At 43.5% G+C, this 20863-nt stretch overlaps 1 protein-coding gene across 3 annotated transcripts in view; it reads left to right on the plus strand.

The window, feature by feature from the left end:
• PKM (pyruvate kinase M1/2) overlaps positions 1-20543 on the plus strand; it is a 40590-nt gene extending 20047 nt beyond the window's left edge. For 2 of the 3 annotated variants that reach the window (XM_067555988.1, XM_067555989.1), the window contains exons 4-11: positions 1007-1138; positions 1707-1893; positions 5672-5942; positions 6544-6694; positions 9228-9380; positions 14689-14855; positions 18154-18335; positions 19188-20543. In XM_067555988.1, the coding sequence (XP_067412089.1) occupies positions 1007-1138; positions 1707-1893; positions 5672-5942; positions 6544-6694; positions 9228-9380; positions 14689-14855; positions 18154-18335; positions 19188-19294 (1350 nt within the window). In that variant the 3' untranslated portion in view covers positions 19295-20543. Of the gene's footprint in view, positions 1-1006; positions 1139-1706; positions 1894-5671; positions 5943-6543; positions 6695-9227; positions 9381-13870; positions 14038-14688; positions 14856-18153; positions 18336-19187 lie in introns of all 3 variants that reach the window. The other variant, XM_067555990.1, reaches the window with a different exon arrangement.
• Positions 20544-20863: the final 320 nt, after the last annotated feature.

Below are 20863 nucleotides of genomic sequence, written 5' to 3' on the forward strand. Positions count from 1 at the left end.
TCCTCCTCAAAATAAATACTCTAGGTAGGGCCTACAGTGTACTTTGCCAAGCTGGACCTGAATTCAAACTCAGCCTGAAGCTTTGATTCAGTGAATACAATGTGTTGTATCCAATTTCGTGCCATCCTACACTGTCTCTTCAGACCTGTGTTCTGGAGCACTACTGAAATGGTCAGGAGAAAGCTGGAGGTTCTTACATATGGGCAGGAAACCGCCAGATCTTTTGCCTGTGGCTGGTGTAGAAGGCAATCTGGGGTGGTGGCACTCAGAAGGCCATTTGGGCTCTTGGTACTGGAGACTGTGTTTTCTCTCCCACTGCTGGGAGGAGGGGTGTGCTAGTTCTTCACCCTGGCAATTCGTGGTGGCCGAGCACTCCACTGCATCCAAAGGTAAAGCCCACGGGCTAAAAAAATAAAAACTTCTTTTTAAAATGATTAACTGCAAAATCATGTTGAGGCTTTAAACCATCAATGGCCTTCCATGGTAGTGCCCCACTGAGAGGGAAGTGAACTGCTTGCACTTGCCTGTCATTGGTTTTGGCTGTCTTTGAATACTTGGGACAGAACTCAATTTACTTAGGCTGGTCTAAAGAGTTTTTGTACTAGTATAGCTGTGTTTAGGGCTGTGACTTTTTTTACCAATGTGTTTATACTAGCTAGTACAGACAGTTTATATATACATACAAACACACCCCAAAAAAACCCAATGTGCCTCTTACCAGTATAGCTTATTCCTGACTGGAAGGGAAATGCTGGTATGAGTGTACAACACTCTAAGGGAATTGTACTTCAACTATACTGATCATTAACTCTTGTAAGACCTTGTTCATGCACATGACCTTCATAACAATGAGTAATCTTAATTAACTGAAAGCTGAGATTCTGCACTGATGGAGTAGCTGAGCATGGGGAAAAGGGGACAGCAGCCTTTGATTTTAGGCTCGTAGTGTCCAGAACAACACATGAAGAGAAGTGGGCTGAAAACTATTTTTTTTCCTTCCCCCCAGTACCATGAAGGAACCATCAGGAATGTGCGAGAAGCAACAGAGAGCTTTGCATCTGATCCCATCACCTACAGACCTGTGGCTGTTGCCCTGGATACCAAGGGACCTGAAATCCGAACTGGACTTATCAAGGGAGTAAGTTTGTTCTATACTAACTATGATTATTCAAGCTTTCATTCTATTTAAAAAAGCCTCTAAGGAACTAGATAGTCTTGTGGCTATAATGCTAGCTCTGCTTCTGAACCAAGGGTTAGTGTTAACAAACCTCTGAATGAAAACAAAGCTGAACAATTTTCAGCCACTTCAGGTTCAGGGGACTGAGTGTTAAACAGTGTGGATGAACTGAATGTCAGTTGTACTTGAGTGAAACCATAAAGAATGTCCTTGCTATAGTCAGTGGAACGCATCACGTGCAGGCAAGTAACCTTGCCAGCCAGTGACTGTTCCTTTCCATTGTTGGCTGCCCAGGATGCCTCTTGGTTTGAGTGTAGAAATACTTAAATCAGAGATTGCCCCTATAAGGCTGGAAGTCAACTGCTGTCCTGGGAGAAGTGGGTATTAGAGTCATAGAGTTTAAAACCAGAAGGGACCACCAGATCATCTGGTCTGACCTCCGATCTATCACAGACCACCAACACTTGCACACTAATCCCAACAACCCACATGCCATTCTGTTACTAAAGTTTCTCTTGTTTGCATACAGAGTGGCACAGCAGAGGTGGAACTTAAGAAGGGCGCAACTCTCAAAGTGACCTTGGACAACGCCTTCATGGAGCAGTGTGATGAAAATGTACTGTGGCTGGATTACAAGAACCTCATCAAGGTTGTAGACATGGGCAGCAAAATCTATATAGATGATGGCCTCATTTCCCTGCAGGTTAAGGAGAAAGGTATGTAATGATCAAGGGATTCCAATACCATGAGCCCTGCACTAATGATGATTTGCCCCTTCATATCTAAGTACTAACTTGTGATGGTGTTTCGCTTGCAATGCCCATTCCATTAAACTCAGCTAGCTAATGAAGGCAAACTACCTTGGTAATTTTCTGGTGATTGGCCACCCATTTTCATTGATCTAACACATTAGGGATGGACTTCTGACTTGGGAAGATGCAGTAAAACCCGCTCCACTTCCTTCCCCTTAAAACCATGATTCCAGTAACTGAGTGATGACTTAAGCCAGGCTTCACTAGGCTGTATGTGTTTATCCTAAACCCTTCATTACTAGCTGCTCTGATAAAGCATAGGTCAAACTTTGGTCATGAACTACTTGACAATTTGTCACTTCTTACGGGGAAAGCTGGCTACCTCTAACTGGTTGAGTATCCCATGAACAGTGTCTTAAGAGTATTAGCATGCCATGGATGCTAGTGCACAGACCAAGGCATGTTAACTGAGTTCTTCGGGCGCTTGCTCACGTAGATTCCATGTTAGGTGTGTGCACCATCGTGCACAACTGATTTTTTTTGCCTTAGTGTTACTGGTTTGGCCAGCTCTAGCACCCTCTGGAGCCCTGTGCTCATGCAGTGGTACATGAGGTGCCACAGGCCCTGTGCCCTCTCAGTTCCTTCTTTCCACTTGACTGTTTTTGGAATGGCTTTCTCTCTTGTGTTCACAAATGCCTAATGGTTCTTTCATAGATAGTTGTCAGTAGTTCTTGTAAATACTTATTTAGTAAGTTAAAGAGAGTGGTCCCGTCAGGGATGTTGGTCCAGGGACAGGACATGCCCCGGTCCCCAGCTTCAAACAGTGTTCACTTCGCCATAACCACTTTCCACTTAATTATCCTCATGGAAACACGTGAGGGATAAGTGCATGATTTGCAAGGGCTTCAGGCCACTGACTAAGAAAGACAGGGACATTCGCCTGAAAGTCCTGTTAATGGAGGCAACACTCAGAATAGCCTCAGAACCTTCCTGCTTGAATTTGGCATTGAATACTTCAGCATCCATGCAGAGCATTCTGCTGGCACTGAGCCTTTCTTGCTGCCATTTGCCTTCGCCAGTGCTGAAGAAGCAGTAAAAGAAGCAGTGCGCCAATTGAGGCGGCTCCCCAGCACCAAAGAGGAATAGGGAGGCAGGGTCAGGCAAAGGACCCATATTGGGCCAATCGCCTGCTTTGGCGTGGCTAGAGCCAGCTTCTCCTCCCAGAGCTGCAAGCCCTTAGAGGAAGCCATCCCTGACTCCTGGGAGCAGAAGGGGACCCCTCTACCTAACAGCCCTCGACGCTGGTGGCTGTTCAAGGCAGGTAAAAGCACCTGTCTCCATAGAAAAACCAGTCATGGGACTGCTGCAGTGGTCAGTCAACCAGAGCTGTCCCCTGCCCACTCGCCCCGCCAAAATTTCAGTGTCACCAAACCTCAATACAGTCCATGCTGGACTATCTGTTGCATATCAAGCATTAGGGCCTAGCCCTCTTGTCACTTAAGGTTCAACTTGTGGCTATTTCGGCCTTCTCTCCTCCGGTCCACTGTAGATCAGTTTTCTCCCATGACATGATGATCAGGTTCTTAAAAGGCCTGGAGAGACTTTATCCACAAGTCAGATCCAATTCCTCCCTGGGACCTGAATCTAGTCCTTTCAAGGCTCACAGGGCCCCACTTTGAGCCATTAGCATCCTACTCCTCTCCTGAAAAGTTGCATTTCAGCACGTAGGGTTTCCGAGATCAAAGCACTCACCCCAGAACTGCCTTACACTGTTCTATAAGGACACCGTCCAGCTGCAACCCAACCCAGCCTTCTTACCAAAGGTGGTGTCAGTTCCACAGTAGCCAGGATATATTCTTGCCTGTGTTCTTCCCGAAACCACACAAGATTCAGTGAGGAGCATAGGTTGCGCACCCTAGATGTTAGACGAGCCTTGCCTTCTACATTGAGAGGACTAAACCCTTCTGAAGGTGGACGCAGCTCTTCGTTGCAGTGGCAGAAAGGATTAAAGGTCTGCTGGTCTCCTCCCAGAAGATCTCCTCAGGGATAACGGTTTGCATCAAGTTCTATTACAATTGCTAGCAGAGGCACCTTTTGCTTGCTTGTAACAGCTCACTCACCCAGGGCACAAGCCCCAGCAGCAGCCTTCCTGGTGCAGTTGCCGATCCAAGACATCTGCAGAACTGCTGCCTGATCTTCAGTTCATACACTATCACCCTGCAGGCTCGGGACGATGCCAGGTTTGGTAGAGCGGTATTACAAGCGGCACATCTGTAAACTCCGAGCCCACTTCCAGGGATACTGCTTGAGAGTCACCTAACATGGAATAAATATGAGCAAGCACTTGAAGGAAGGACAGTTATTAACCTTTCTTAATGGTTGTTCACGATGTGTTCATGTCCATTCCATGACCCTTCCTCCGTCCCTGCCATTGGAGTTGATGGCAAGAAGGAACTGAGGGGGGTCAGGGCTGATGGTGTCTCATACCACTGCACGAGCGTGGTGTGCTAGAGCTGACCCTACAGATACCACTAAGGCAAAAAAATCTGACAGCCATGCACACCACCATGAAGTGGACATGAACAGCACATCTCAAAGAAAAACAGTTACAAAAGGACAGTAACCATTTTTTTTTTCTGTTATGCAGAAACCAATGGGTAGGAAATGTTCTAATTGAGTGAAAAAATCAAACCATTTAAAATATCTGCCACCAAATCTGAGAACATGCTATACATTGAGCTATAAATCTTTATTATATAACACTGAAATTGATGGTATTCGACAAATTTCAAAGCCTCCCTACAAGTTTTATACTGATCGGTGCTGTTACTGTAGATGAACTGCTCTGGCAAATAGTGAGAACTATACGTCCTGGCAAACTGTTGTCTGCTCTCCAAATAGCTTCTCTGCAATCTTCAGATGGTGGTAGCACAGTATATCTGCATGAGTGGACAAAGCTGCTGATTTTTTTGTATAAAAGCACTCTAGACCAGAAAGATTACTCTCTCCCTTCTAAAAAGGGAGTAATATGAATTGGGGTAGGGAGATTTTATGTATATTCATAATCTGTCTGCCCATCCTGCTGCACTGTGCCAATTCCTGTCTGTAAAATTAGATCATATGTGATCCATAGACTTAGAACCCTTTGCATTTTCTGACTAGATGCCTAGTTAGTCTAAACTGGTAAAAGAGGCTTGAATTGTAGAAATGAACTAATATTGAGCTAGTCTTACTATGAAGTACCCCAAGTTTCAGTTTTTTAGCTATTTGCTTTCATGGCAGAGTGCACATTGGTGAGATGGGTCATCCAGGGCTGTCCCTCTTTCCTTGGTACTTACACTTGTAATTGTGCTGGAACATGTGAACACCCTGTCTAGAAATTACCAAATTACATTTCTGTTGCTCAGAAATCATGCTCACCTGTTCATTTTTAGACACGAATCTTTCCTTGTTCAGGGATGGGTTAGAGGTGAATCTAGACTGGCAGGATTTAGCAAACCAGTGCAGGTGCTCTTTACCAACCTGTGCCTAAATAACATGAGTGTCTGCTGCAAAGGCACAAGACAATTAACTGTGCTGTCTGTTGGGCAAAACCGCTCTGGCTGTGAAAGTGCTCATTCAATTGCTCTTCTCCAGTAGAAAAAAAGATAGTAGGAAGTGGGAGGTACAGAGGAATGGTGCAGTGGTGGGGGAGCAAGCAACAGATTATGAAAAGATACTGACTTAAACTTATCCAATTCAGGTGCGGACTATGTTCTCACTGAAGTTGAGAATGGTGGTATGCTTGGTAGCAAGAAGGGTGTGAATCTGCCTGGTGCGGCAGTGGACCTTCCTGCAGTCTCTGAGAAGGACATTCAGGATCTGCAGTTTGGTGTGGCACAGGATGTGGACATGGTGTTTGCTTCCTTCATCCGCAAGGCAGCTGATGTCCATGCTGTCAGGAAAGTGCTGGGAGAAAAGGGGAAGAACATCAAGATCATCAGCAAGATTGAGAACCATGAGGGTGTGCGCAGGTGAGTTTCCCCAAGCATGGCTTGTACAAGTGACAGTAAAGATACACAAAGGTATGGAGAGGGGGAAGACACCCACCGGGAGCACAAATTTCATTTTGTTGAACTGCAGCTTGTCTGTTGGTTCTTATTCCACTTCTCTGCAGAAATGAGTCACTACTGTATTACAGCCTTCATTACAAAACAGGTTATCAATTATATCTGTCAACATACTATAACATACAAATGAGTACAGGATAAGAATAGTTACACTGAATATTTTTTGACAACTTGTTTTAACATCTTAGAAAGCTTTTTGAATTCCATTTGTCATTAACTGACCTCCCCCCTCACCCCCCAATAACTTCACACAACTGTGAACATTTAAATTGATGAGCTAAAAAGTTTATTTTTAAACATCAATACTATCCACTGAAATTATATATTAAGTGAAATAGCTTATGGGAACACTATTTGTAACTATTCACAATCTGAGCAATAAACTTGCATTAATTGAAAAGTATCTGGTGGAGATTGACTTCCACCTCTTCCCCCATTGTTCCTAAAACTGAAATGTGTCTGACAGATGAAGGAAAGTAAAACAAATTTGTTTTTTGGCCCTGAGGTTTGATGAGATTCTGGAGGCCAGTGATGGCATCATGGTGGCTCGTGGTGATTTGGGTATTGAGATCCCTGCTGAAAAAGTCTTCCTAGCCCAGAAGATGATGATTGGACGTTGCAACAGGGCTGGCAAGCCCATTATCTGTGCTACTCAGGTATGTCAAATAGTATTAGCTTTCTTAATCATAGCAGTCTTCTTTATCATGTAACTTCTCTGGAGTTTCACTATACCTGTTTCACTATACCTGTTTCACTATACCTGTTTCACTATACCTGTTTCACTATACCTGTTTCACTATAAATAAAGTGAACACACACACACACACACACACACACACACACACACACACACACACACACACACACACACACACACACACACACACACACACCACCCCCAAACTCTTAACAGTATTTTTACATATGGGGCCAAAAAAAAGTTGAAATAAGCAAGTTGTATACAAACAACTAGGTCAGCTTTTCTCAGTTAAATTACACTTACACTCGATATCCTCTGCTGAAAAATCCGGGACATCTTCCCTTTTTTGGCGGCGCGGAGAGCAGCTGAGAAACACTGCACTATACCCATTACACACTTAAACATTGTTTCAAGATATCCCTATCAGAGCACGACGCTAAGATTTAGAGCAGGGATTGCAAAGTACAGTGGCTCAGCAGCTTTTCTGTCTTCACACAAGTAAGACATAAGCAAACTGAGATTGCTATATGTGCTTATCCCAAGCTAGTCAGTGAACATCTCTTGCATGTACCTCTGTTCAACCAATAGAGTAATTTGGGGTGGGAAGAGATGCCTTCCAAACACTCTTGTGACTGGACTTCTTGCCTGGGTTGGAATATATAAAAGGTAAGCCCTAAATTGTGAGGCGTAGAAACACTTCATGCAAGTGAAGGAATCTTTGGCCAACCCATAAATCTCCCCTCACTTTCCTCGCCTCTTGCATTCACTGACCTGTCTCTGCATTTAATGGAGGTGGCAGATTCAGCTTCTGATACCGAAGTTAAATTTGCATTTTATAAGGGTACCTGACATTCGTGATTAGTAGTGGATTAACTCCCTCTGAGAAAAGGAGTCCATCTTTACTTTCAAAGTCATAACAGAATGGAAATGAATCAAGAGTTGTGCAGGATTTTATGTCAACTATTCTGCGGAAGGGCTTCTTGACGGAGTATGCTCAGATTGAGTTTTAGCAAGAAGCTCAAAGCCTGGAGAATGGAGCAGTGTCTTGTGTGGGCAATACAGCCTCAGGTGGGAATAGAGGAGACCCCCAAATAAAATTTCTAAGCTGTCACCTAATGGCAACTGATTCTTTCCCTCCTCTCCTGACACCTCTCCTTTGTGCTTACACTTGGAGGATGAGCTTTAATGAATTAATGAGTAGGGAGGTTTTCTTTATATAGTTCTGGCTGCTCTTGAGTTCTAGAAGCAGCCCTCTGGTACCGGAAGGATCATCTTCCTTGTATCTCTACAGCTGGTGCTTCAAGAATAGCCTGGTCTCCATTAGTGGGATGATACTTAAAGGACCAAATGGCTCTGGACACTAGCCACTTGGGCCTCTTGGTGTTAACAATAATGCACACCAGCTCCTGGCACTGTCCAGTTGAGACCTCATCGCTGGAAAAGTCTCTGGGTTTTAAGTTGCGAGTGGAGCAGTGAACGGGGAAGGACTATGGGGAAGGCCCAAGGCAAAAGGAGACTGAAAAATGGGAAAAGACGGTGCAGAAGAAATGAAGGGCTGAAAGAAAACATAGGCTTTTGTTTTTTAAACTACCCTTATTTTTCCCCACCTGCCGCCTCACTGGCAAAGTGTGAAGATGCTATTTTGGCTGCAATTTGTGGGCTCTTAATCTTCAACTTGTTTTCTAAACTGGTGTCTTTTAATTCTATTTCATCTGTTACTCTTCATAAAGAGTTCAAATAAACTGTTAAGAGGGCAGCTAAGCTTTTTTGGGAGGGAGAACTGTCTGAATAGTTAGCAAACCCTAGAGGCTTAAATTAACCAATTCAAAATAGAGAAGGTGTTTATAACCTTTCCACCACTACTTTACTAAATGACTTGCGTAAAGGAAAGATGTCTTATTAACCTGAACAGTCTCCCTTTTTTGAAGGGAAGTGTGCAACTAATGAGCCACACTGTAATAGCAATAAGCCCCAGCAGTGTGCATTAGTTGGCTATTGGTGTATTAATTTCTCTAATATGTGCCTGGTTTTGGATTACATTATATGAACCTGAACCTCATGTCCGCATATTTGGCTCTTACCTTGTGGCTGATCAACTGGGAGTTGAATGCAGCTGTTCTAAGTAAATGCCAGTTGTAGCATCAGTTAATTTGGATAATTCTCATGTAGTAGTAGCAAAATCCTTGGTGAAATCTGCTGTAATGCTCTGTTCTAGAGAGTACTGTCATGAAGTTTGGCATCGCAGTATTCATACTTCAGTATGTTGTCAGCTCTGTTTCCATACATGATACTCTTGCTCTACTGGCCGGACACCACATGCTTGTTACAGATAGTCTGATCAGACTTGCTGATATTTAACTTTGTACTCTACCCTCCAGTATAAAATGTTTTAAAACGCATTCCAGTACTTAAATAGAGGTACTAGAGCAACAGTTGATCTTTTTTATAGTGGGGTATTAATTTGCTCAGCCTGGCTGCTGCTTTTTCAGATGTTGGAGAGCATGATTAAGAAACCTCGCCCAACCCGTGCTGAGGGCAGTGATGTAGCTAATGCCGTCTTGGATGGAGCAGACTGCATCATGCTGTCTGGGGAGACTGCCAAAGGAGACTACCCTCTTGAAGCTGTCCGCATGCAGCACGCTGTGAGTAATGCCTTGGCTTTAAGGGGTGGAATTTCCAAAGAGGTGAAAGTGGCATGTATCCCATTTCCCGCTTCCTCACTCCATCCAGATGTCTGGTTGTCCAAATGCATTGAGTCAAGTGGACATACCTCGCTGTTCTATAATGGCAGCTCCTTGTCCATGCTTCCACCAACCCTTGTTTTTGAGTAAGTCTGTTTTCCCTTCCATTATTTCTTCCTCCCACTCATCGTCATAACATACACTTACATGGAGCATGGACTCGAAAGCCCACTGTAGCCTCACCAGGAGCAGATCAGTGTGGTGCTGCCCTTCTGGCACTAGATCTATGAGAAATGCCTTCCTTTTCATGTCAGACATGCAAATGTCTTTTGCCATGTGCTCTGTACTCAACACTTAGAGGCAGACCTAAGAACTGAAATGCAGTGCTGAGCAATGTCCACTTCACTGGACTGTAAGAAACCCTAATTTATATTTTTATGCCAAGGTTGAGCTTTCTTCATTGTTACCCTGGGTGTTGATTCCTTTGAGTCCACTGCTCTAATCTCTAACTCCACTTTTGAAGTCTTCTATGCTGTGGAACTGCTCCAAGGATCCCTTTAACCTTGATTGAGCTCATCTCCATATACTGAAAAACAAGTCTAATTTAAATGACAGATTTGTGGCGTGGCTTATTAATGGTGTGCTTGTTCCAGTTCTACTGTCCTGTTGCATTCAACAGTTCTGCATTTGACTACTGTTTATGGGGATGTTTCTTGCATGATGACTGAAAGGACTTATTTTTTTACATGTTTAAACTGCCAGAAACCTCTGCTCTGCTTTGAGTTCACCCAACTCATCTTCCCATTAATTTAAGTTTAGTGTTAAGTGTCTAGAAGTACTGATGCTCTGCAGTTAACTGCTATGAATTACAGCATTGGTAATGCACTAGCTTCAGTTGCAGTTCAGGTTTTATTTATATAGCTATAGATAAATAAACATAGCTACTACATATGCATTTACAACTCCTTATGTAAGTATGTCTCACATTGTTAATTGTATTTGATCTTCATGTACTGGTGCTTTTTGTACACTTAGGTAGCAGATGATGAAACCAGACTGGTGTGGGCCAATTATCTTAAAGCATGTGATCATTCTGCACTGTAAACTGTTCACTAACTGCCTGCCTAAAGCTTCTCCTACTAAGAAATCTTTGAGGGTTGACCCTGATACCTAAATCTGGAAACTTGCTGCAGTAAAACTTAATTTCAGAAATGAAGCCTTGTGATCCAATTTAGTTTCAGGTTAGTCTAGTTTGACTGTCGGGTTCTTGAGATCTGGCCACTGGTGTACTGGAGATCTCAGGTGTTTGACCTTCCTTGTTTTTTAGTTACTGTAGGTACATCAAAGGGCATGGTCAACAGATTAACACAAGTGAGTCTAGGCCTGGCTTTTCACATAAGACAAAATACTGCCTTTCTTGATGGATGGCTTTCAGTATGCAGTCTTGAGCTTCCATATTGTAGCTCATCATAACTTTATTGCATTTACGCTAGGCTCTCAACTGCCAGGTTAAGTTCTGAACACTTAGTTTCATAGTGGCAAAAAATGTTGGAGAATTAAACTTCAAAGCATACAGGGCATGAGGGGAAAATAAGCCAGTGCACACTAAGAAGGCAAAACTGAAGATTCTGATGTAACATTAAATGGATGTGCCTACTCCAGCCCCTTAGACATAGCACTGTCCACATGGGGGATTAAGGTCTGTATAGCTGTCACTCAGGGGTATTGATTTTTCACACCCCTGAGTGACAAAGTTCGAAGTAAGTAAACGAGTAGTGGAGACCAAGCCTATGTCTACACTACAGCTTGTTGCTCAGAGGGTGAGTAAATCTCCTCTCCTGACTGATGTAAGCTAAGCTGTCCTAAATGCTGATGTGGCCAGTGCTGTCAGCAGGAATGCGTCTCCCACCAACAGAGCTTCTGCTTCTCACAGGGGTTGGAGTTGTTAAAGCTGACGGGAGAGCTCTCTCCCAACAGCTTAGAACGGCTACATTAGAGCAGCATTGGTGCAGCTGTGCCACTGTAAACTGTTTAGTGTAGACGTGTCATAAGTCTAAACTACTTCTCACCCCACAAGCAAACAATGTGGCCATACCCTCCCATAAACTTGAAGAAAGCTGGTAAAAATCCCCAATGGGTGGAAATGGCAGAGATCAATGTGGATGAGTTGCCATGGGCCTTTGAAAGGGACTAACTAAAAAGATGTGGGGGGCAGAGCTTATGTTCTTGTATAGCAGGGAGTCATTTGGTAAACTCAAACTTTTACTGCATGTTACCCAAATCTGCCTTCCTTTGATTCAAGAATGGAAGGTGTACCATGAGTCTCCTGGCTGTCATGTTTAGAGTATGCTATTTGAGGTGGACACTTATCTTTATCCCCCTTTTACCTAACAAATTTAAAACCCATTGTAATGGAAACTTGCAGCTAATACTGTGGCTTTTATTGCATTATAATGTAATCTAGGGGTGTCACTTTGTAACAATATTTTAGACTATCTCGTGGTTGAAGACCAGGACTGGTAGTCAGGATTTCCACATCCCCTGGGATATCTAGACAAGCCACTTAACTTGTGATTTAGATGAAAACATTTGTAATATGGAGATAATGTTGACAGTTCACTAACATTTGTAAAGTGTTTGTTCTCACCTGGAAGTATCTCTATTTAGATAGACTAAATCTCATGTCTAAAGCCTCCATTTGTCTTGCTTGCTATAAATAACTTTAGCTAGTCACTGTCCAAAATAGCTAACTTGTCCTCTTGACAAGATTATCAACTCTTCTGCATGCTTTTCTAGTAAACTCTGCCAGCCTTCTTTATGTGGTTGTGAAGGGCTAGCATTGCCTAGTCAGACAAGAATTTTTGTCTTAAATGCTTTCTCTTAGGCATACTTTGACTTTATAAAATTCCTAGATTATTATACAAACTCACTTGGAATATCCATGGACTAATCTGCAAACTGGATGTGGAAGGCTCTCATTATACCTTCATTCTGTGAATGAAAACCAGAGGCATCTTCTGTAGTTGTGCACTCGACTAAGTTGAGTATATACAAACATTAAATGAGGGCTTCTGTACTCTACATTTTTAGAAAAAACAACCATATAAGGAAGACTTGTTCCTAGTAATACTGTGTAAATATAAACGGTAGGGTGGTGCAACTGTAAAGATTAAGTTTCTTGGCTCTTTTCTAAGGTAACAGTGAAACCATAAAATGAGACCACCTTCTTTGCTTACCAAGAGTGAGATAGAAGGTGGCATTGCTTACCATTATTCTGTTGTATAGAAGACTATTCTAACAGTGCTCTGGGCCATTAGAAGGTGAGGGTGAATATATGTGCATCCACTGAAGCAACATATACTGTGCATTCTATCACTGTCTGGTCTCTGGCACACCTGAAAGTTGCCTCTGGAAAAGTGCATAAGCAGGACCTACAGCAGACTGACACTTAGAGCTTGCCTGTACTCTGAGCGTGACTTCTAAAATGCAGTGTTATACATTAATTGGTGTGCCTAGTACCGTTTTAAACAAACTGTTTTAAACAGTACTACATAAAAGTGCACTGAGGAATCTCTAATGTGCACCAGCAATGTTTAAATGGAACAATTAATGTGCAACACTTAAGAACGGCCATACAGGATCAGACCAATGGTCTATCTAGCCCAGTATCCTGTCTTTCGACAGTGGCCAATGCCAGGTGCTTCAGAGGGAATGAATAGAACAAGTAATCATAAAATGATCCATCCTGTTGCCCATTCCCAGCTTCTGGCAAACAGCAATCCCTGCCTATCCTGGCTAATAGTCATTGATGGACCAATCCTCTATGAACTTCTCTATTTCTTTTTTGAACCCCATTATAGTCTTGGCCCTCACAAAATCCTCTGGCAAGGAGCTCTACACACTGACTGTGCGTTGTGTGAAGAAATAATTTTTTTGTTTAAATACGTTTTAGTAATCGTGCCCATAAAGTGCATTGTCCTGCCATGTAGACATGCCCTTAGCATATAATTAGCTGAACCACTTTGGTAAAGAAGTGGCCCCCCATCTTCCATAGCCTAGACAAGTAGAGATCATTCAAAAAACTTAGCCTGACTTCAGGGCCTGGGGCTGTAAAGCCATCTGTACTAGAAGGCCTTTGATAAAGGCTATCAAAATAATGTGGCAAGAAAGCTCCCGGTCTGAAAGAACACCTGATCCAATGCACAAACTATCGGTCAGACATGGTACTGAATGTCCACTCGCCTTGGCACTGTTAGAATTCTAACCATGTTTGTCTGTATTAAATCTTGACCTCTGAGCCAAAGGAAGTTTCACAGCCCTACCTCTAATATTTTTTGCCTGCATGACTATGACAATTAAGCAAATTAATTCAATATTGCATCACTATTTGGTGTATCTCTTTCCTTCCTTCTATCACTCCTTTCTTCTCCCTCTCTTACCCCGGCCTGCAGATCGCTCGCGAGGCTGAGGCTGCAATTTTTCACCGTCAGCTGTTTGAAGAACTTTTCCGCGTCACTGCTAACAACAGGGACCCTGCTGATGCCATGGCTGTAGGTGCTGTGGAGGCCTCTTTTAAGTGCTTAGCTGCAGCTCTGATAGTTCTGACCGAGTCTGGCAGGTAGGGCTCAGAGAGGGCAAGAAAGACTTAGGCGCTAAAGATAAATACACTATTTTCTTTCCAGAGTGTGGGTTAGAGATGCTCTGAGAGAAACTTCTTGTGCTTCAGGCCGTTTCGATAGGTGGAAACATGTTCTTCTATAACACAGTACACACCCTGTCAGCAGCTCATATAGTTCAAAACCTCAGCCTTTCATACACAAGCAGAATCTGAGTTTACTTACTCCTTATAGTACAGCAGGCCTCGAGGTAGGTAGAAGCAGAGCAAGAGTGCCTGGCAGTTGGGCATGGATGTGAAGAGTGTGCTGGCCAGGCACGGTGGGGTGACTTGGCAGGTGTCACAGAATTCAGAAGAGAAACCTTTTGATAACAGTTGCCTGGTGAGTGAATATTTGCTGAATAGCATATCCCGATTGCTAATTTGAGGTTGCACATGCAGTGTGCTTGGCTAAACAGATGACCACCACCAATATGGCACCATATACTAATCTGGACTTGCTAGTATAAAACTGATTGGTTGATAAATCTTCTGAATATCAAAATTAAAATGGTTAGTGACACCCTGCCGGGCCTGGCACCTCCCCTTATCCTGTGTCGCTGAGCGCTGACTGACACGAATGTCGTCTTCCCCGAATGCATGTTGCTCTTCTAGATTGCTCGGGAGGCCGAAGCCGCCATCTTTCACAGGCAGTTGTTTGAGGAGCTGCGTCGAGTGGCCCCTCTGAACCGTGACCCTACTGAAGCTGCTGCAGTTGGCGCTGTAGAAGCTTCCTTCAAGTGCTGCAGTGGGGCTATTATCGTCCTCACCAAGTCTGGAAGGTAGGAGGGGAAAGGTTCCCTCAAGTCAAATGGACTTCAGTGACTCGGGGTGGGGGAAACGGACGCCTACAGGAAGTGTTTTTCGGAATGAATGAAATGGTAACACTGAAGCAGCCAGAAAACCAGGGAACTTCAAAGCTAAGGTCATCTGTCTGCAATACCCAGTTCCACTCAGAAGATGGACAAACCTTTCAGAAATCTGATTTAGTCTCATTCAGTTTTCCTGCATTCCTCAACCATCTTGGCATCAGCACCAGCCATGTAGAATATTTTTTCTGCTGATAAAATTGCATCTTTGTTGCCAGTAAAGCTGGCTGGAAAATTTTGACAGGAAACAACTTTTGAAAGTCACTGTAACCAGAGACATTTTCTTGGATTTTGGCATGGTCAGAAGTTCACTGGATGCAGAACCTTGTGGTGTCTTTCTTTTTAAAAAAAAAAAAAAAAAAAAAAAAGGCAGTACTTTTCAACCTATATTTCCATATGGGTCGATTAGTGACTGCAACAGTCTAAACCTGCCTAACATGGGATCACTTGCTAAACCATTATTAGAATGTTGAATCCTCCTGTCTTCTAATCATCTGACCATCCAACAGACTTCAAGCATGGGGCTACTGGGCCTGATTTAAAGAAATTTGTTAAAACGGAAGGGGGGGGGGGGGGGGAAGTTCTCTTCCTTTTTGTAGGTTAACGCTTCCTAATGTCTGTACTGCTTGGATGTATGGACCTAGCTTTGTTGTGTAGAATCCATAGTGATCTTAGGCTTAAGTATCCAACACCAAATCTGTGGAATGTGCCTCATTAGGTTCACTCAATATCTGTTTTCTGCACAGGCTTCTGCTGTTTAGTGCCCACAATGTGTGAGGCACTCCCGGGTGCTGTTTCATGAACTACAGTATCTTGTGATTTATGTCAAATGTTACTGCTATTAAGGTCACTTAATAGACCTTGTAGCTAGAACAACGCAGGAAAGGAAGCAGAGTATTCAGTTTCTAGTTTGTCTAAACTGAGAACTAAATTGCTACTCTCAAAGCAAGTCTTAGCTGACCAGAAGTTTTTTCCGAAAACTGATTGCTCATCTAGAGGACCATCTGAATTGTCACCCTGAATCTGGACCAAGCAGATAGTGGTACAGCAGAGGCGTCATTTAAACATACACACCAAATATTCTGCATGAAGCACTGGGCAGTTGTGAATTCTTCACTTCAAAGAAATTTTCAAGCTGGTGGGACTTTATTTCTGCAGAACAGGGAATAGCTGTAAGCATGAAAGTTTGCATCTTTGTGCTTCTAATGTTTCTGTATAAAGGGCTCCAGCCAGCCTTATACTTGACCTTTCTGAAGAGATCTGAACTTTTGATATTTGAATATTTTTAGCTCTGGATTCTGTTACCTCTGAATACCTGAGTCTCCTTGAGCTACTGGAAGGCTTCTCTGACAGTAGAGAGGGTTTGTGAGGATGACTGGGTTGATAAAACTGACACTGCTGTCTTGTAGGCACCAAAAACTTTGACTGGAAATCTTTAGTATTAAGTATTTTTGAAGTTTGATTCATGAGAGCTGGACCACAAGAATCTAGTTGAAACACAATTGTGCACTGTATAAACCATCTTCTCTGCTACATGTTGAGCTGGAAAATAAAACTCTATAGATATTGTGGCCTTTTCAGTTCCTGATAGATTCTGCTTAATCCCTGAACACGCACCAGCTTCCAGAATTTAACTTACTTCCCGGTAGGAAGGGGATATACCTGAAAGACTTTGACACTCTGAATAAGAACCACTTGTGCCTACTCTCCCCATATTCACTAATGTCCCATATAAATATTTCCATTTTTACCATATTTACTTCTAGATCCTTGCATAAAAATGCTGTGCAACAGATCATAACATAATGGGACTATCCCACTAGCTGTCTTTGAGCAGGTGAATAAGGGATTGCTCCCTGTGTATCTGACCTGAGCTGTTTGAATCAGTTCTTCTCAAAAGAACCTTAAAGCTCTAGATAGGTTTCTCCGTATGGTATTCCTCTGTCAGTGGCTTCCAGTGATTGCTCTGAAAATAGCCTGATCTAGCAAATCTCCAATTAACACTTCAGTGACTGATGTACACAGGGTATGATGCAGCAGAGGTCCATTCCTTCTGCCTGCTGCCCATGCACCCTTTAAGGGAAAGGATTCTTTTCTAGATCCTTCAGAAGAATTTGATTTCTTGTGACTGCCAGTTGTGCCATAACACTCCCAGGCAAATTAGTTGAACTCTGCAGATGCTCTGGAACGGCTAGTGAGTCCCCAAAGTGGTTGTGCGTTTTTTGGTCCACAATGCATTCCTTCTTTCACACCAGGGAACTCATTATTGCCTTTGCCAGCCATGGGCATGAGAGATTCCACCTAATCCTGTGGTCAGATATGCTTAAATGAAAACTAGACTGAAACCAGCAAGCAGACCCCCACCCTCCTCTCTGACGAGCTGTCACCACTACTTAGATCTCCTTGCACTGTTCATTCGCAATGATTTTTTTCTCAAACTTTGGGTTTCTTCCTTGTCAACCTTTATATCATTATTGGTGATATTTGGAAGATTTCAGTTCCTTTCTCCTGCCCCTGAAAAAGAGGAGCACTCAGGCCAAACCTTCACTGTTTTGTCCTGAAGAGAACAGAATCCATGCATGCATGAAGTGCCAAAAGGTCAAAATCAGGTGACTGATGCAACAGAGGCAGAAAAACAAGTCACACAGTATCTGCCCATCTTGACTTTGCTGCCAGCGGAGCTACAACAATCCAGTGCCGGAAATATCCACCTTAACTGTAGAATGAAGTTGCCTAACCTCTTTTTCAAAAACCCGAAGTGGGATGACATCAGACTTGGGGAGAGATCCCCTCTGCAATAGATGGTTTGTCATGTCCGAAGATAGGGCAGATGATATGGACCAGAGGCAGTCCTTCCGGGAAAGGATGCTGTGTAGCATGTCCTCTGTTGTAAGTCAGGGGACTGAGGACCTGTCTGGCCTTCAAGTTAAACTAGATGTAAACCTTAACTCTTGCATGATTTTTATTGCAAGTAGCCTTCCTGGCCAATCTGCAACGTATCTCCGCAGCGGTTATTAACTGTCTCAGTGCCACTCAGTCTCCACTTAAGTGGAGATAGCACCAACTTATAAGAAGTGCCATGATCATCTTTGATCTTGCTTTCTGTACACTACACTTGCTGTGAACACGTGTAGTTTCTCAAGTTTTTGTTGGGCGGCCAGATGTGGGATGCTTTTGGAGGTTAATTCCATTTTGTTCTCCCTCCTATTAGATCTGCTCACCTGGTGTCCAGGTTCCGCCCACGTGCTCCCATCATTGCTGTGACTCGTAATGGGCAGACGGCACGCCAGGCCCACCTGTACCGTGGCATTTTCCCTGTGTTGTGCAAAGAACCCACCCATGATGCATGGGCTGAGGATGTGGATCTCAGAGTTAATCTGGGCATGAATGTTGGTGAGTTACACTGCTTCATCTTTACTCTCGTCAGGTAACTGAAGGCTTATGGAAGAACCACTTCTTCAAAAACCTCAAATTTGGGGTATCTTTTGCCTTCTGGCAGAGCCTTAAAGCTGTTAATCAGAAGAAATACTTCTTGTGACAAATGGATGGGCCTCTTACAATCACTCCTTCTCAGGGGTGCCAGATCTGGCTACCAATAACTTTCATATTAAAAACTGCTTCCCCTTCCCATTGGAAGCTATTAAAAATCAAGGCCTGCTGTGAAGCCCTACAGACACATGGTGAGTGGCCACTTTATTTGCCACTAGCCTTTTTTAAAAAAAAGTGTTCAAGATGGGCTGTATGAACTGGCATTTCATTATGATGTAGGCACCCATAGCTGAGTTTAAGGTCTCGAGGGAACAAAGGGTGTAGGACAGAAGTGAGGTGCCCTGTTTCTTTCCTGAGAGATCAAAACCATGATTGTCAAAATGCTCTTACTGCTAGGGGCTAGGGCGGCTGAGGGAAACCAGAGAGTCCCTCAGCCAATGTAATGTAATGATGCTGTCTCATGCCATGAGACAGCATGTGAACAAGAACTAGAGGAAGCTTAAAATGTACACAGCAGCTACTTGAACTAATTGAGGTCCAGGAGACCTGTTACATCGATGGGGTAGCTGTGGTAACCCCTTCTATATTACGTTTGGCCTTACCAGAAACAAATGGCATTCCTTGGCCCTGGGTGCAGACCTATTGTGGAAGGCATCCGAACACCTAGAGATACTGGGTCTGCTGGACATTATGGCCTCAAATGAAACAGTTGGCATGATCTTGGCCTGCAAATACTCACAAATCTTTCTCTTCCAGGCAAAGCACGTGGCTTCTTCAAGACTGGCGACCTTGTCATTGTACTTACAGGATGGCGCCCTGGCTCCGGCTACACCAACACCATGCGTGTGGTGCCAGTTCCATGAACCCCAACTCTCAAACTCTCCCCAGAAACACCTTCCCTCTCCCCAGCAACTCCCTCCCTCTTCCCCACTTTCTTCTCCTCCGCTCTGCCCCCTTGCATTAGGCTGGCAATTGCTTACAATGTTATCCATGTGTGTAGAGTGGATATAGGTTGCTAAACACCATCAAATGCAGCAGTGGGGGAAGAAGGACCTCTAAGTCACCCTGAAAGAATACTTGAAATGTTTTAGTTTTTGAAAAGTAAATGACCTTTTTTCCCATTAGGTGATTCTGCCCTGAAGTAGTTGGGAGTTGGTGCAGGAATTTCCTGCACCATGGCAACTGAACTTGTGCTGCTCATCCCCCCCCCTCTTTTGTAGACTGGATACTGTCTTAAGGGTGAATACTGTGCCTTTCCCTGCACCTTTCTCAGGAGTGTAGGGGAAGGAGGCAATAACAGGGTGGTAATCTGAGTTCCAGTGTTAACACTCTGCAACAGGCAGAGTTCAGCTTTATACCCTGTAGGTTCAGATACTCAACAGCTTAATTTAATGCCTCCCTTCTCTACCATGTCCTCCTAATCACTTCCACAGACTCCCACTCTGCAAACTTGTACTCTGTCACTAATGCACTCCAGTTTAGGACCTGCGGTAGATTGTCATGGGTCTATAGAGCCACACTTGCAGTATGTAAACTAGTCGTCTTGTCTCCCTCTTTGGATGTATAGTGGCTCTCTGCACTCCATAATTTAAACTCCACTACAGATACATCCAGGATCTAAAACACCAATGGATGATGTTGATGAAAGATTAAAGTATGTTTAACCCTTTAAGTCCAAAATAGCAACTTGAATGAGACAAACGACTGTCTCCCATTCCCAGTGCAAAGGGAGGTAACAACTAATCCAAGTTTCCCATATACCTGGAAAGCAGTGATAGAAACCTCCAGCAGAGACCAAGGTTAAGATGCAGTTCAGACCTGGGTTCCTTCTGAGTCACTTAGTTTGTCACTTGCAGGCAGCAGGGACAAAAATAGAACAAGGATAAAACAGGGGTTTGGCTCTTAAAGGGGTGAGTGCAGCGTTTCCACTTCCTGTGCTGCTGAGAGCTGCTTGTGCTCCTACTGCAGTGTCGCATATCTGTCTGAGTTGAGTAGTCCTGTTTCCTGAGAGCGTTCGCCTATATTGTAAATCTGGACAAGTTATTTACTGTAACAGGTGTATTGGGTTGTAGAGAACAGCTATGTACATCAATAAAGGAAAGCTGAAACACCCATCGGCCTTCTGCTCGTGCTTGGTTTTTTCATTGTGGGGGGAGGACTCCACTTTGCCAAAGGAGCCCAAGCTGACTGGCTGGCTGAAAAACACCAATGTTTACAAAGACAACAAGAGTTCTGTGGCACTTTAAAGACTAACAGATTTAATATTTGTACATATAAGCTTTTGAGAGACTTAGCTCTCCTTCAGATGCAGTAATACAGAAAATAGGTAACACAGAAGTATCTTATGGGTATCCAGGTGCATTGAGAACAATGGGGGAGGTGGAGTCCGGTACTTAAGACCTAATGATGACCGTGTTTACAAACAATGTCTG

The sequence above is a fragment of the Emydura macquarii genome, unplaced genomic scaffold (genome assembly GCF_026122565.2).
Source record: "Emydura macquarii macquarii isolate MOO-44397 ecotype Brisbane River unplaced genomic scaffold, CSIRO-AGI_Emac_v2 contig_1644, whole genome shotgun sequence".
NCBI lineage: Eukaryota > Metazoa > Chordata > Testudines > Chelidae > Emydura > Emydura macquarii.